We start from the raw sequence: 16,088 nt of genomic DNA, 5'->3' as shown, positions 1-16,088 counted from the left end.
TGAAGTCATGACCTTGTTCTTGATCTTGGCTTCATATTGAAATTCCTGCCCTCCTGAACCCTATTGATCTCCTTCATGTATTCAAAGGTTTCAGTCATGTCCCCCCTTTCCTTTCTTTCCTCCAGACTGTACATATTAAGTTCCTGAAATCTCTTCTAATGTTTTGTCCCCAGACTTTTGACCAGTTTTGTTGCCCGTCTCTGGACTTGTTAGAGCGTATTAATCTTTTTGTGAATGAGGTCTCCAGAACTGGACATATCTGGTCTTCGGTTTTCATTTCCAAGTTCTGCCAGACAGATATTCAAGCCTCATCTGATGCCAGATTTTAGGTATTGGGTCCTTCATGCAGCCTTTTAAGCTGCAGTTTGGGGTTTTTTGTATTTTCTTGGGCTGTGGGCCTTTGTTGCTTTTGCTGCGCACCCCGTGTGTGTTACCCACTGTAAAATCTAATTTTCCTTTGTTGAGCACAGCCCCCACCCCACTGTGCTCTTGGTACTGCTTTGCTACAAAACTGAGGCATCATGGTTGGATGGAATAAGGTGTTTTGTTTTTTTTTTGCTGGTGTCCTTTTATCCTGTAGGCAGTAGTATAAGAATAATTCCTCTATAAATGGATTCCAAGAAAATGATTTTATGGCAAGTACAAAAATGCTATTTTTACAACAAAATAGTGGTATTCTACTTGTTAAGAACATGTAAATACTTTAAAGAGACTGTCAATGTATAAAAAAAAATGCTGGTAAATTATAGGAAAAAATATTTTAAAATGCTTACTTGCAGTGTTTTTCTTTTCCATAAATTACTTTATTCAATTGCATTGTGCCTTTGAGTTCCATAGCCCTCTTCTCTTGTAAGAGTGTATAATTATGCTTTGCGCTGGCCCAGCGTTCTCCCCCACCCCCTTCTTTTGCCTCCATACATAACCTTTTATGTATCTGTTGCAGGAGGAGTGAAGAGGTATACTGTAGTATCAGATTTTTTTTGGCATGAATGGTCTTATGACAGGGTCTCTTTAATATCTATAGTCAGGGCACAGATGCACTACAACGCCACATTCCCAGCAAGCATGTTACATTATCCAGATGCTTCCTAATACTAACATGCATTATGCCATTTTGGGATTCCTTACCACTAAAGATGTCATCCTTGTACCAATATTGGTCTTTCCCAACCCAACTCTAGGTGATTTTCCTCCTCTTTTGTCAGACCCCCCCAAAGCGATCAACTGCTCTTTTCTATGGGTTCCTCCTGTAGAAAACTAGGTGCAAAGGGGGCACCCTTGTGTACATTCTCCCATTTATGTCCCGAGCTGGGCTGTTTGGGTCTAAACACACACAAATGTCAGTAAGCCATTCTCCCTGACAGGAATTCGACAGCAGCAGTAGAGCATGGCTCTGCTGCCCCCAGTTTCTTCAGTGAAAGCAGGAAGTGAGGGGAGTGGTGTTGGCTCTGGAGGCATTGTTGGAGCAGTGACATGGAGTCAGGTAAGTGTTTAAGGACAGAGGTGGAGGGATAGGACAGGTAGTGGGTTTTTTTTTTGCCTTTTTACAGAGAATGCATTACGGTAAAAACCATTTAGTCTTTAGAACTACTTTAAGACCCCTTTCACACTGAAAACTGCCTCCCATTCATACCAGTGGGACTTTACACACTGGGGCGTTGCGCTTGCAGGATGGGAAAAGTCCTGCAAAAGCAGCATCTTTGGGTTGGGTTGGGAGCGCTGTATAAAGCACTCCCAAAACGCCCCTGCCTATTGGAATGAATGGGCAGCGCTTTGAAAGACCCGCAAAATGGGAGTAGTTAACCCCTTCTTTGGGGTTAAAAGCACCTCTTAAAAAGTGCTAAAAGGAGCGGCGCTTTAGCGCTGCCGCGGCCCCAGTGTGAAAGGGGGGGTCTAAGGCAGCTGCCTAACGCACCAAAAGGGGTACATATACTATTTCTGGCAGTGCAGTGCAACAGGTGTTTTGTGATGCTGTTTAGAATGAATGGTACCACCGCATGTAACATTCACACAATAGTGTGAATAGCCCCTAAAGATACTCTGATTTATGCGGAAAAGTAATTTCTACTTAAGTGTTACAATGTGATATTGAAAAAAGTGATGAAAAATGGAAAGGCAAACTATGACTTGTGAGCTTTACTACTCTTCTATGTTGCATATGTTGGTATTTTGTATCATTGTCATAAGAAATTTACGAAATTTTAGAGTAAATACCTGGGGCTGCTCTAACGAGGTAATTTTCACAAGGCTTGTATCTCTAGGTGGCTTCAACCAGATTCATATGCTGATCCACAGAAGACTTCTCTAATCCTTAATAAGGATGATATCCGATGTGGCTGGCCCACTACCATAACTGTACAGACAAAGGATCAGTATGGGGATGTTGTCCATGTGCCTAACATGAAGGTATGTTAAGCTTTTAAAATTGTTAGTCGGTTATCTGCTTGTTTTACAGTTCTTTCACTTGGATCTCTCAGGCTTTCTTTTTTTTTTTTTTTTTTTTTTTTTTTTTTTTTTTTATTCCAAGAATGATTATCTTTTGAATCTGTAAAGATCAGTCTAAATGATTTTTTTTTAATTTTTTTGTAGTCACAAGCACCATAGTATGACATGATCAATCTAACTACAAAGCATAAGGAAATAAACCCCTAAAACGGATATGCAATTAGCAGACCTCCGACTGTTGCAGAACTAAAAGTGGCATAGCAAGACTGACAGCGACACGTATGACACCCAGAGGCAGAGGCATGATGGGACTTGCAGTTTTGCAACAGCTAGAGGTCCGCTAATTGCATTTCCCTGCCCTAAAATAAACTTATTTCTTACTTGACTCATGGGGAAATGCCCTACATATTTTGGTCTGGTTTAAATGAAGGCTTGTAAGGATGGCATCTTTGGTATCACTATCAATGTTAACTATGTTAGGGGTGTGATTACTTTAATCTTTATACTGTAATCAGGGAATGGCCAGATAAAATAGAATCTGCTGCAACCCGTTTGCAGTTGCCAGTTTTGTTTCAGATTCAGGCTGTTTTCTGTTAAAAAAAAATAAATAAATAAATCTATCGATCTGTCTATACGTATTTGATTATGTTTTTGTCATCCATTAAGGGACACAGTTGTTAACTATACTGCTGCCTACAGGAGGATTGGACACTGGCAAACAAAAAAAAAATATCATAAGTCGTCCCCAGAGTAACCCTTCCTACAGTCGGCATGCCTCCATTTTTTGCTATTGTCCTAGGATGATGGGTATATTTTCCAGCTCCAGAGCTATTGGCATTACCTCAGCACTTTCACTTTCTCTGAAGACTCGCTAAGTAAGCCGAGGTGGGGTGATCCTAACTCGCAATCTCAGCAGTTCCTAGGATGTTTGTTCTGTATATCTACAATCTGGAATTCAATTTTCCTGTAGCTATAGGCTCTACCTAGTTGACTGCGCTGGGAAAGGCTGATTACCCTGCTTATCAACTGGGGCCTCTTCTACTGGTCAGTCAAGACTTCTTGGCCAAATTTACTCAGACCCTTGCTGGTTTTCACCTCAGAGGCCCTATACGCACTCCTGCACCATCACAGCCCTAGAGGCAGTCGGCTCCCCATTCTCTGTGATCATCTCGGGGATTGATTCTGGGTCACCAATCTTTCACTGCAGAGAACATCTTTGAGGAGTCAGTCTCTTGCATTTTTGTACATGTGATGAATGCCTGACCTGTGACACTCCCTGTGCTACTGCACAGTTTAAAAGTCCTGCAAATGCTTCTTTGGGTCCATTCCCTTGGATGTGAAGATCTTTGTCTTAGTTCCTGTACAAGCTTGTCCTTAACAGCTGTGTCCACTACGCACCACTTGTAATCAGACGTACTTCATGGGATCACGCTTTGGTTCCCCGAGTAGCTTAGTGAGCAACCCATACGCTCCTAGATGTGATTATCTGGCATGAGTCATGTACAGGGTTTTCCCCTGTAAAGCCTAGCACACAACGGCTTCAACCGGAGCTGTCAGTTACAACTAATGGTGTGTACTAGGCTTAAGTCTTCTTTTGAGATTAGGTGAGTTGAGGCTTAAAGCCTTTTTCCCATTATGCCCCGTACATTACATTATGCCGCCAGCAAAACTCCGATGAGAGGTTTTGGTCGGAAAATGCAAGCTTGTATATGCTCCATCGGACTTTTGCTGGTGATATTCCAGCCAGCAAAAGATTGAGAGCAGATTTTCTATTTTTCGGTCGGAAAAAGTTTGTATCCGAAAATGCGTTCATCTGTATGCAATTCGGACGCGCAAAAAATCACGCATGCTCGGAAACTATTCGACACATGCTCAGAAGCATTGAACTTCATTTTCTCAGCTCGTCGTAGTGTTGTACGTCACTGCGTTCTTGACAGTCGAAAGTTTAGAGAACTTTTGTGTGACCGTGTGTATGCAAGGCTTGTTGACCATGAGTCAATTTGCCTTGCAGGTTGACTTGCTTTACTATCAGTGTCTTTGTCCCATGCCAAGACATTCCTCGCTGGTTTAGTAACCTTTCTCTTGGTCCTCTGACATCAGGTGCAGTTCCCCGTCCCCTTTTGGATTATCCTGCTGGGTTACAATTGTTTGTCAGTGTTCAAGCTTCCTGTTGACGGTAGTATAACCTGACAGTTAATTACCGCCTCTGTTCCTCAAAGGACAAAAATCCTATTTGTTTCCTTGGCTTAATTCCAGGTGGAGGTTAAAGCAGTTCCTGTTTCTCAAAAAAAGACCTCTCTTCAACAAGAACAGGTGAAAAAACTTCCTCGTATCCCAGGCAGCCCATCAACCTCTGCATCTTTAGGCTCTGATATGACCTTTGGTGGCCTTCCTTCACCCAAACTTGACGCTTCCTATGAACCAATGATTGTAAAAGAAGCCCGTTACATTGCCATTACCATGATGAAGGTGAGCAACTTCTCTGTGCCTTTATGTGCATAAAGTTATCCATATTTAAAAAAAAAAAAATTAACGTGTTTTTTTTGTTTTTTTGTGGTGTTTGTGTGTTTTTTTTTTTTTTTTTTTATCTTTATAAAGGTACATTTAAAAATTGGGTGATTAGGCTGGAATATACTCTGAGCTGTGTACCTAGTGATAAATCTGAACTTTTCTCAGCACAGGCAAGGTTTATTCACTACTACACTTTGCTTTTTACAAGCTGTAAGAACATTGTTGGCCCTCAGTGTGACTTGTTCCTAAAGCAGGACTAAACCCATAGATTGCCCAGAGAGCGCTTTCCATAATTGTGCAAGTTTGCACAGCTCAATTGCCCATTTTGGCACAACACTAAAAACACCCTCCTGTGATGCGATGTCAACAATCTCCCTTCCTTGTTGTTCCGTTGCCACCAGTTACATATTTGCCAGTCTTTTTTCCCACATCAGTCTTCAGCCAAGTTGATTGGCCAGCCCAGGATGATAAACATGACGAGATGTACAATAGAAAGAAAATTTCTGGTAGATAGAAAAGGAGATTTTATTGCAAAAGAGACACACAAATTCACTTAAAAGCTATTGCAATAAAAGCTGCTTTTTTTATGGGTTGTGCTAAACCTTTTCTCCAAATGCCCACATTGTCATCGACCATGATGCCTAAAAACAGGTGTATCTCACTTTCATCTGCGATTGAAAAAAATTGCAAAAAGTAGACAAATGTTTGGTTTCTAGTTGTAAATGTTTAGGTGCACAGACCTTAAGTGTATCTATGGTCATATATTCAATTTCACATTGAATTTCAGTTACTTGTAGCCTGCTTCTATTGATCTGAATTTGACTGATCTTGAAGTTTACAAACTTGCTTTTTGAAAAATTCCACATTTTCTTCCTGTGGCACATGTTCCCTGTGAATTGGCACTGGTTGTGCCCACATTTCACGAAGCCTACCTTCTGAACTAAGGAATAGTTTTAGGAGGCGGAGTCATTACAGGATCCACTGCTAGCAGGCAGCAGGGTACCATGGGATATATAGTTCTTATAAAACAAAATAAACCAAAGGGGTAAGCAGAAAATCTAGAAAGTTGTGGAAAGCGATGACCAGCAGGCAGCTCTCACAACATGAAGAGATTTTTTTCAAGTAAGCTTATATTGGATTATCAAAAATAGCTATTTGTACTGCTATTACAGTCCTGATGTTATAGAATCGTGGCATGTGCTGTGACTAAAGATATCCTTTTTAAGGAATTTTATGCTAAATGTTATTTTGTTTCCTCTAGACATGTTCAGTACACATAAGGAATTTGAAGCAAAGAAACATTTAACTTAATTACCAGTCAGACAAATTTCTTTATCTTGAAAATTTGCTATGTAGGATCCCTGGTGCCCCTTACTAGCATATCTACATTACTGGAATATAATATTGTTGCAAGCTTATGTGTTCTGCTTATTTTAATTTATAGGCATATGAAAACTACTCATTTGAAGAACTCCGTTTTGCCTCGCCTATGCCTAAACGGTATGTTTAAGTTTTATTGGATGTGAAGGGATTCTCTTTACCTTTTTAACTGTTATAATTTGTGCACACATAATTTACTTTCAGTAACCTAAGGAATTCTACTGTTTAACAGGCAGGAATATATGCTGACTTACCCCACAAATTCACATCACAACCAGTGTTACAAAATTTGACACGTCTGTTTTAACGGCATGTAATATTAAATGGATATTAAAGCGTATCTAAACGCAAGAACAAAATTTGATAATATCTCAGCTTTCCAATCCTTTTTTTCACTTGCTTTTCCTTTATTTTCCCCTGGTAATCCTGCCACTAACGCCCTTCCTCAGGGCGACAACAGTGGGCAGGGATTGTTAGGTTTTTCAGTGAGCCCTTAGTTTTTTGCTAGTGTTCTGTAGGTGATGGGACCTCTTCCCCCTCATGGAGAAGTTTCCATGCTTACTGGATCTAATTTACTTTGAATCCTTCAATGAACCTGTGCACAGTCTTCTATTAGAACAATTGAAGCAGTCCTCCTGGATTGATGAAACCTTGGGAACCATCCCCATACTCGCGCTGTGGGGGCGGCCTGTAATGTTCAGGCACTAAATCCTGCTTTGATGCTCACCTCAACATTTCTGCAATACGTGTAGTTAGCCACAGGGTAGTATACTGGTCCAAAATCATGGTCTATTATGGTTCCTAGACCCCAGAGCCCTTTCCAGGGCTGTGCCCACTGTGACAAAGCCTTGGACCATACAGTGACCAGAGGTATGGAAAGGTAAGACAGGTTTATCTTGTTTTCAGACCATTACTGTAGCCCTATAGCTACAGCTACTTCTTGCAATACACTTATTATGAACTCCTGAATAGTATTTGTTAAACTATCATTTTGAGTCTATTCACCTAAGTGTTAAACTTTAAAAATTGACAGTAAAAATTCCACCATTCAGAGCTTAGTATCAGGTGACTTACAGGTGTTACATGAAATCACAGGTTGCACTGTTACCACCAAACTGCCAAGAGCCCTTTTAAGGTACTCTGGTACTTCCTCCTCCTCTTTTGACACAAGGCAAAGCGCCTCATCCCAGACAGCGGTTACAATGGGTTTTCTTTCAACCAAACAACCTTCTTTAAGGTCTCTTGCTCAGACTTTAAGATAAAAAAGACACCCCTCTGCAGGGGCGTTGCTAGGTCTACAAAAGATCTGGGGCTAGAGCCCATAGCAGCGTAGTTAAGAAAGTAATCCGCTTGGGTGGGCATACACATGTATATAATATAAATGTGTGTGTGTGTGTGTGTGTGTGGAGGAGGCTGCGGGCATGGTACAGGAGATGTCAGAGGCTGCGGGCATGGTACAGGAGATGTCAGAGGCTGCGGGCATGGTACAGGAGATGTCAGAGGCTGCGGGCATGGTACAGACCACCCCTCAGTACAGACCATGCCACTCCCTCAGTATAGACCTCCCCCCATCAGTAAGGACTCCCCCCTCAGTGCAGACCCCCCCCCCATCAATATAAACACCCCCCCATCAGTATAGGCACCCCTCTCCCCTCCCATAGCCCCCCTCCCCCCCACACTTGTCCACCTACATACTGTATAGTAAAGTGTACAGACTTCAGAACAGCGCGGACGGATATACTGTACACAGTGATGTGTCCCTCGTGCTCCTCCTCCTGACTTCAGAACAGCGCGGACGGATATACTGTACACAGTGATGTGTCCCTCGTGCTCCTCCTCCTGTGTGGATATAAAAAGGCGGCTTCTGCCTGCTCCGCTGAGGGAGATAGCCAGCGAGTGTAGGGCTGTGGGCGGTGTTAGCTGTGTCGCTACCCACGAGTGTCACTCCTCTGGCGGGTGTCACCCGGGTGCAGAACACACCCCCCCAGTGACGCCACTGCCTCGGGCTCACGCTGTGTCCCTCAGGTTACGTGACATCACTGGTTGGTAGATGCTGGGCGGTTCTAGCAACCAGTGCAGTGGCAGAACAAAGTAAAACGGCCGGGATTTTGGTTATCTGCACGGCGCCCACATCCACCGCTGATGGCACCGCTGCACCTGGTGAGAGACTCGGGGCTATGGGCCCCAGATTCGGGGCTATAGCCACTCCCTAGCGACACCTCTGCCCCTCTGTGAGGTTTACCATGTGTCCTTGGTTTCAGGGTTGCCTCATTTGAAGCTGTTTACTCAAGGCCCCTCCAACACAACATTGACCAGGAGTCAGGCAGCCTTGAAGGAAATAAGTGATCATCTCCTGGACAGAAAAGCACTGCCCAGCAATCTCTGTTCACATCTGAAAGTGGACAGTTGGAAGGCAGGTTTTCTCAGCAGTCATCCTCTGTACCAAAAGGCATGGTCTCTCCATCCCAACATCTTCAACCTTCTGTCATAAATGAGGGACTTTAGATGCGTAGACATCCTGGCTTCCAGGTTCAACAAAAAGTTGCCCCTGTTTGTGACCAGGACCAAGGATCCTTTATCACTGGCATTCAATGCTCTGGTAATCCCATAATCCCATGGACTCAGGTTGATGTATGGCTTCCCTCCAGTGCGGATTCCTTCTCAACTGCTCCACAATGTAGAGGAAGAGAAAAAAAAAAATGTTGCGCCAAACTGGCCCAGAAGCTGGTACGCAGATATGCTCCCTCCTAGGAGATGACCCCTGGCCTCTCCCAAAAAGGCCAGACTTGCTGTCACTAGGCACTCTGTACCATCCTGCTTCTCAGAAAGTGTCTTGTTTTAATGGCATGTCTTACACCCCTCTCCTTGATGACCTGGGCTTTATCTGACTTAAGGATTGGGGTATAATCTGACTTTTTAGGCGTGACTGAACATACCAAAAATACATTTATTACAGTCATTATTTTTTATTCTTATCTTCACAGGCCAAGTGAGAACATGTTAATAAGGGTCAACAATGATGGCACCTACTGTGCAAACTGGACCCCTGGAGCAGTTGGCCTTTACACCATTCATGTTACCATAGATGGAATAGAAATTGGTATGTGTTTTATTTTATTTTTTTTGGGGGGGGGGGGGAGTTGGGGTGTTTACGAGCTGCACATTACAGTAGAATGGTAGGCGCAAACTAGGAGTGAAGATGCAAACAATATTCATCATGGTAAATAAGATCGAGACAAAGTGTATATTGTCAAAAAAGGGGTGGAGTTCAAACTTTGTGGAAGTGGTGATTTATTTTTATTTATAGTATCCTATCAAATCAAGGCTTGTCAAAATAGTGTTGGCAGTGTGCAAAGTTTTCAGGCTGCCATTATAAGTTTTTATAGAGTAATTTCAAAGGGCATCAGGGGAAATAAACCCCCAAAAGTTCAATTTTTAGGGTGCACAGATGTCAAATTTAGGATGATAAACTAGGTATTGGCTGGACTACATACACAATTTTTTTTATTTATTATTATTTTTATTAGATTTTTTCAAAATACAACAAATTCAAAAACACAATACATTTCCCACACATACCCCCTCTCAAATACACCTCCCGCAACATTGGAGAGAAAAAACAAAACCAAAGCACACCATTCCCATATTTGCGCTCAACAGTCCACGCTTCAATTTTTTCGTAAGTCCCTCATTCACTTTATTACTCCTTTATGGACCATACATAATTATCCCCCCTTCTATATCATTGTTGGCTTCCCTTATTAGTTTACTCAACTGATTGTTCAAACAAGCTGGAAGATAGCCACCGATGTCAAATTTTCAAATTTTTTGGGACTCCTATGTTTGTCAGTTCCTCATTGTTGCCGGTTATTTTGCTATCAATTTTTTGTAAAATAAGTTTTCGTGCCATATGCCTAGTCCTCAACCATATCACATGCATTTCAACTGGGAGGATATCTTCTGGTATCCCAGCAATACTATTTTTGGGTCTAACTTCACCTGCGTAGCGCTTAAGGCATGTACCTATATCAGTAGTGCACCTTGGACAATTAGATGTAACTGCTTTACCCCATGAATACAGCTTTAAAGGAGAATAATGGGCTCTATGAATAATGAATAACTAAGTTAGACACTGTGAAGATGACAGGGATACCTCAAATTCTTCAAAGCTTGTTCCCATTCCTCGTCACTAAGTGTCTCTAGATCTCTAAACAACCATCCGTAGCTACCCTCTTGTAGATTAGTTCTAGCTATCGTTTGTAAAGAATATATACTCCCTAGAAGTCCTTTTTTTTGAGCGTTTTACAGTTACTGCAAGCATCAAAGTTGGTAAAGGATTATATTTAAAGAAAAAAAGTCCTTGCTTGACCTTGCAAAGCATGCCATAGTTGTAATTATTGAAAGAATTTTCAATTTTTCAAATAGTTGCAAAACCTCATTGTCAGAAAGTTGACACAGAAGCAAAATGCCAGCCTTTTTCCATAGATCAAAATTTTCAAGCCTGACAACTTCAGGCAATTGCAGATTATGCCATATGGGCATATATTGAGTATATCCCTCATATTGAATATCTTGTTGAATAGTAGTCCAAAACATTATGTATTAAATTGAATGTAGGATAGCTACGTTTACTATAGAAGTGATGCGCTACTATTAATTGCACCACTGGATCCATTGGCAGCTGAGAAAATATAATTTGCTGTATGGGGGTCCTCACAATGTATAACATTCCATCCATTTAATTGCTGAAGTTGAGATGCCAGATAATACAGTCTGGCATTTGGGACAGCCGAACCTCCATCTCTGGGCACCTGCAGAATTTCCAATCTAATTCGAGGGTGTTTGGATCTCCAAATAAGTTCTCTGAACAAGGTATCTATTTGCTTGAAGAATTTCTGAGGGAGCCAAACAAAACCGTTTTATATTGCAAGTATAGTAGCCAAATTTTACCCACTTGCTTAAACCGCTTAAACAATGGGGAACAATTCCTCTCCACATATGTATTTACTTGTGATGTAACTTGTACACCCAAAAGTTTAAATGTAGAAACTGCTTCTCAAACAGCTGTAGAGTTTGGCAGATTGGTCACCAGAGGATCCACCGGTAGAAGAACTGATTTGTCCCAATTAATTGTAAAACCTGAAAGAGCCAAAATAATCATTTTACCCAAGTTTGTGTGGCCCTAGGGCACACTGTGGTCTTTAAACACTTGTCTGATATTAATGGAGGTACTTAATAAGTTGCTCTTTAATAACAAGTTGAACTCCTCCATTTTTTTTCTTGCATAGAATGAGGCGAGATTTCATACCCTTTCACATCTTTATTGCTTTTCATGCACTTAGTCTCGCTTAAAGGTACTCTTAATTGTCTGTGAGCCAAGGCTTTTGGTTCACTTGCTGCAGTGATTTCTCCTTATGTATCCTTGCGTAGAATCTGTTAGACCTTAGAGTAAAAGTTGGTAATGCAATTTAGTAGGCATTTCTCTACTGGGTTCCTCCAGGAGGATTGATTTCTGCTCCACAACAGCAAAAATTAAAGAGTGGGGAATTAACACACCAAGACAGAACACCTAATAACTTTATTGCCTAACATTTTCTTCATAATTGTTGCAAAACACAGATTTTATTATGCTTTCGCTCCTGTTTGATATGACTTCACACAGAGACCACTATATATTTGTTTTGCATGTATTTTGATAACCCCAAGTCAAACTTTTTTTTTTTTTTTTTTCTTTTTATATTTTAAGATATATGTTCCAATTGAAAACTAACTATTAAATGCATTAATTGTAAACACTGAAAACATTTTGACTACGTTTTTCCTTTCCTTGTGTAATTTATTACTGACTATTAAGGATGAATGCTTTTTTGCTCCCTATTTATCAGTGAATATGTTCTTGCCAACTGCTGAATGACAGCGATGGCATTCTATCCTGCTCACTGTACCTTGCTGCAAGTTCCATTGCTTGAATGCTGTCGTTTTTGGCACCCTCCATTATACATTATTCTACACACCCTGATTTTGTGTCTGTTTAAATAACACTTATTCTTGTCGCTCTCTTACTCAAGCATGGGGAAAGAAAACCTGTCATGACAAAAACATGGGGGTTGCTATTGCTGGACGACTTTCTGAGATTTCTAGCTGTCCTGCTTGCAAACTTCTTTTAGTATTATTACATTTATGGGCTCTTGACCTGCGTGCTTGTTTTAGGTCTGTGACTCAAAGTATTGAAGCCAGTCTGTGTAACAGAGAGGCATTCATACTTCTAGGAAAGGGTCTGCAGTGTTTGCCCCTGCTTTTTTTCATGATGGGTGTACCTTAAAGTAAAAATCCAGGCAGACTTAACATAGTAATGCAGCTCTTGTGTTCATGAATACATCATCTTAACCACGTTTTGTGTGCAGTAACGCCTGCGATTTACACGCATACCCATACAAATGTAAACCTAGCCTAAATCCAAGGACTTGTATGCATTTCATCTGTGTAGTTGGCAGTTTGCCTGGAGCTCAGCTTTAAGGCAAGTCTTACATGAGATTTACTTAGTAAAGTAAAACTGGTAATGCTAAATTTACCAGTGTCCATCACTGAGTCCTTTTTTAGAGAGATCTCCTGATTCATTTTCATTAGTTATAATTTATTTCTTGGGTTGCACCATTTATGGATTGTACTCACAATGGGGGTCAGTTTATAAGAAGAAAAAAATAGCATTGCCATTTTTCCAGCAAATCTGCACATGGAATTGTTCTGTGAGAACTGGTCAAAAACAAATGTTCTTCAGGTTGTTATGCAAGTTTTAAATAAATAGACCCCATGATGTGCACTAAATGGGTCTCAGACACTGGGTATTGAAACTGTTGGTATATGCTAAGAAAAATACCAGATTACACTCGCTAGAAAAGCATGTATCTAAATTTTAATAAATCCGGTAAAATGACTCCTAATTTAGACAAATTGCTCATCTCCCACAGCGGAATGTTATATTGATTTGCTCTGATCTATGTTTTAGATAGTTACCTAGAACAAGGCCAAAGGCAACAAAGTATGAATGAAACGAAGTGTGGTGAATTGAGGTTAATAAAAATGACTGTTTTGTAACCTTTAAAGAATACCCTTCTCTGCTGGTTTATCCTTAAAGAATGTTCTACTTTTTACTGCTCCCGCTTTTTAGACAAGACTTAGATCTATATTCCTGTTGTCGCCTTCTGTTTGGCAAGAGACAGCTGAAGAACAGCAAGCAATAAAGTACATCTTGCACATGCCCATATTTTTATACAGTACAGATTATTGGCTGCTACTTTTTTTTCCACTATATCTTTGTAAAATTTGTTTTATTATAGATGCTGGGTTGGAAGTTAAAGTAAAGGACCCACCCAAAGGCATGATTCCACCTGGAACTCAGTTGGTAAAACCTAAAGCAGAACCACAGCCAAATAAGGTTTGTATATATTGTGCAGTCATGTTTTTAAATTTGCAAGGCATTTTATAATCCTAAAAAAAAAAAAAAAAGTTGTATTACAAATAGTATTTCCCATTTACCTAGATGCCCTCCAGAGGGCAAAAATTCTCAAACATTTGTATTTGGTGGCAAAAAAGGACAAAAGGGGGAACCTCTTGGCTTGGATGTGGTCAACATGAAAAGACTACAACTCAAGCAGCAGCTTCTACTTTATACAGAGGCTTACTTGCTCAAGTGTGTAAATTAAAAAATAAATAAAAGGACCCCAATTTGCAAAAATTGTTCCCTTTTAAGCCACTTAAGAAAATGGAAATTGGGATCATTTAGCAGTGGGTTGACCATCTCTACTGCCTTGCCTTAAAATGCTTGGATGATGGTCTTAAAATGAAAGCTCTTTTCTACTTGTCATTTTGTATAACAGAATTTTTTTTGTGATTTCTTTTTTTTTTTTTTTTTTTTCCTCATTTCTTTATAAGACTGAGTATGTGGGTGGTCCACTCTGTGCATTGATTTGTTGGTGTACACAATAAAAGTTTATCGTTCAGTCACATTGAGGTTGATTTACTATAAGACCCCTTTCACACTGGGGCGCTGCGCTGGCAGGACGTCAAAAGTCCTGCAAGCAGCTTCTTTGCAGCGCTGTAGGAGCGGTGTTTACAGATCCCATCAGTCTGGGGGTATAAGCCTCAGGTCCATCAGGTGACAGTTGAAATATGCATGCAGGAAAATCGAGATCCACGGGCCCTGGTTTATACAGGATTTATTAGGATGAACACTGATGTGTGCAACTATAGATTTAAGAAAATTGATCTTTTTTTTTTTTTTTTAAATGCTGTAAGCTTGTGAGTTGGCTTGTTTTCCATGATTTATAATGAACAGGGAGCCTAAGGGTGTCACATTTATGTGTGACCTATTAGAAGAGTTGGAATCTGTGTGTGTGTTTTTTCCCCTTGAAAGAACCATCACTTTTAATCTGGGAAACTAGCAACAACCTGTAACATTCTCAAGTTTTATCACCAAATGTGTAGAGTCTTGACCATTGCAAACTTCTGTTTGGGTTGTGCTCTTTCGCTTAGGTTTTCTTTCCCTTCTGTCTACCTTTACTTTGTAGGTTCGCAAATTTGTGGCCAAGGACAGTGCAGGGCTTCGTATTCGTAGCCACCCTTCCCTTCAGAGTGAGCAGATAGGCATAGTGAAAGTCAATGGAACCATCGCTTTTGTTGATGAGGTAATAACACAATAGACAATATGGTAAAAACAGAGTTGACCTTTACTGATATATATCTATTTTTGAAATGTACACAGCATAGTTAGCTTATATACAATACCATATCTTCTATTTATATTTTAGTGACAGTACTAGGTCCTTTATTTAACATGGCAAAGAGCAGTGCTGTAACTCTTAACAGCTAAACTGTATTCAGCATTAATCAAGCTGCCAACTGTGTTGTGGAAATAAATCTCATTGATCACTGCAAAGCATTGCTCTTTACACTGGTTTAAATAAGACCTACAATGTTAAAGGACAGTATGGGATAATTTCCATTCACCTTTCGCTTGTCAACGTTAGAAACTGAAATGTTACTGTCTAAATAGCTTATGGAAAGAAATATTCAGCTGACCTTTTACCAAAAAAAAAAAAAAAAAAATACATCTTGTAAAGCGTAACATTTTCTCTCCTTTTTAAAATTGCAATATTTTATTTTACAGATGCAGCTTTCTTGTCCCTTTTTATTTCTTAGTGTGTATACATTTCTGCTTAATCCATTGGTGATAGACGCTGCTAGTTCTGCTTGCTTTTTGCCATCCTCTTCTTTTGTTTAATCACTTTAGCAGTCCCCCTTTCCCACACTATTTCACTATACACTTTCCTTCACATTCACATCTATCACCAGTATTGCCTGTTCGAACCTCGCACCTACCAGTGTCCCTTAGAAATCACCATATAGGTAGGCCTTGCTGGTAGTGAATGTGTTACAGGAGAGCGTGGCTCGCTATTGTTGCTTGTTTCCCATCTAGATCCACAATGATGATGGTGTGTGGCTTAGACTGAATGATGAGACAATAAAGAAGTATGTTCCTAACATGAATGGTTACAATGAAGCTTGGTGCCTGTCATTTAATCAGCATCTTGGCAAAAGTCTGCTGGCTCCTGTTGATGTAAGTAAAAAAATAAAACACAAACATTATGGGTACAGTACAAATGCCTTAAATTGCAGGTCTACAGTTGATTTGTCTGGATTGATGTGTTAAAAAAAATGGGTTACATACATTGTTTTTTTTTTTCAGTGTCTGT

The 16,088-nt window shown here is 40.3% G+C and overlaps 1 protein-coding gene across 18 annotated transcripts in view; it reads left to right on the top strand.

Annotated features, from left to right (window-relative positions):
- MYCBP2 (MYC binding protein 2) overlaps positions 1-16,088 on the top strand; it is a 370,986-nt gene that overhangs the window by 225,554 nt on the left and 129,344 nt on the right. For 16 of the 18 annotated variants that reach the window (XM_073614281.1, XM_073614278.1, XM_073614285.1 and 13 more), the window contains 7 exons: positions 2,262-2,406; positions 4,702-4,914; positions 6,401-6,456; positions 9,321-9,436; positions 13,674-13,771; positions 14,904-15,020; positions 15,812-15,952. In XM_073614281.1, coding sequence (XP_073470382.1) covers positions 2,262-2,406; positions 4,702-4,914; positions 6,401-6,456; positions 9,321-9,436; positions 13,674-13,771; positions 14,904-15,020; positions 15,812-15,952 — 886 coding nt within the window. The remainder of the gene's footprint in view (positions 1-2,261; positions 2,407-4,701; positions 4,915-6,400; positions 6,457-9,320; positions 9,437-13,673; positions 13,772-14,903; positions 15,021-15,811; positions 15,953-16,088) is intronic. The other 2 variants (XM_073614287.1, XM_073614290.1) reach the window with 2 other exon arrangements.

The sequence above is a fragment of the Aquarana catesbeiana genome, linkage group LG02 (genome assembly GCF_042186555.1).
Source record: "Aquarana catesbeiana isolate 2022-GZ linkage group LG02, ASM4218655v1, whole genome shotgun sequence".
NCBI classification, from domain to species: domain Eukaryota; kingdom Metazoa; phylum Chordata; class Amphibia; order Anura; family Ranidae; genus Aquarana; species Aquarana catesbeiana.
Note: the sequence above shows the minus strand (reverse complement) of the source record. Positions and strands in the feature narration are given on the sequence as shown.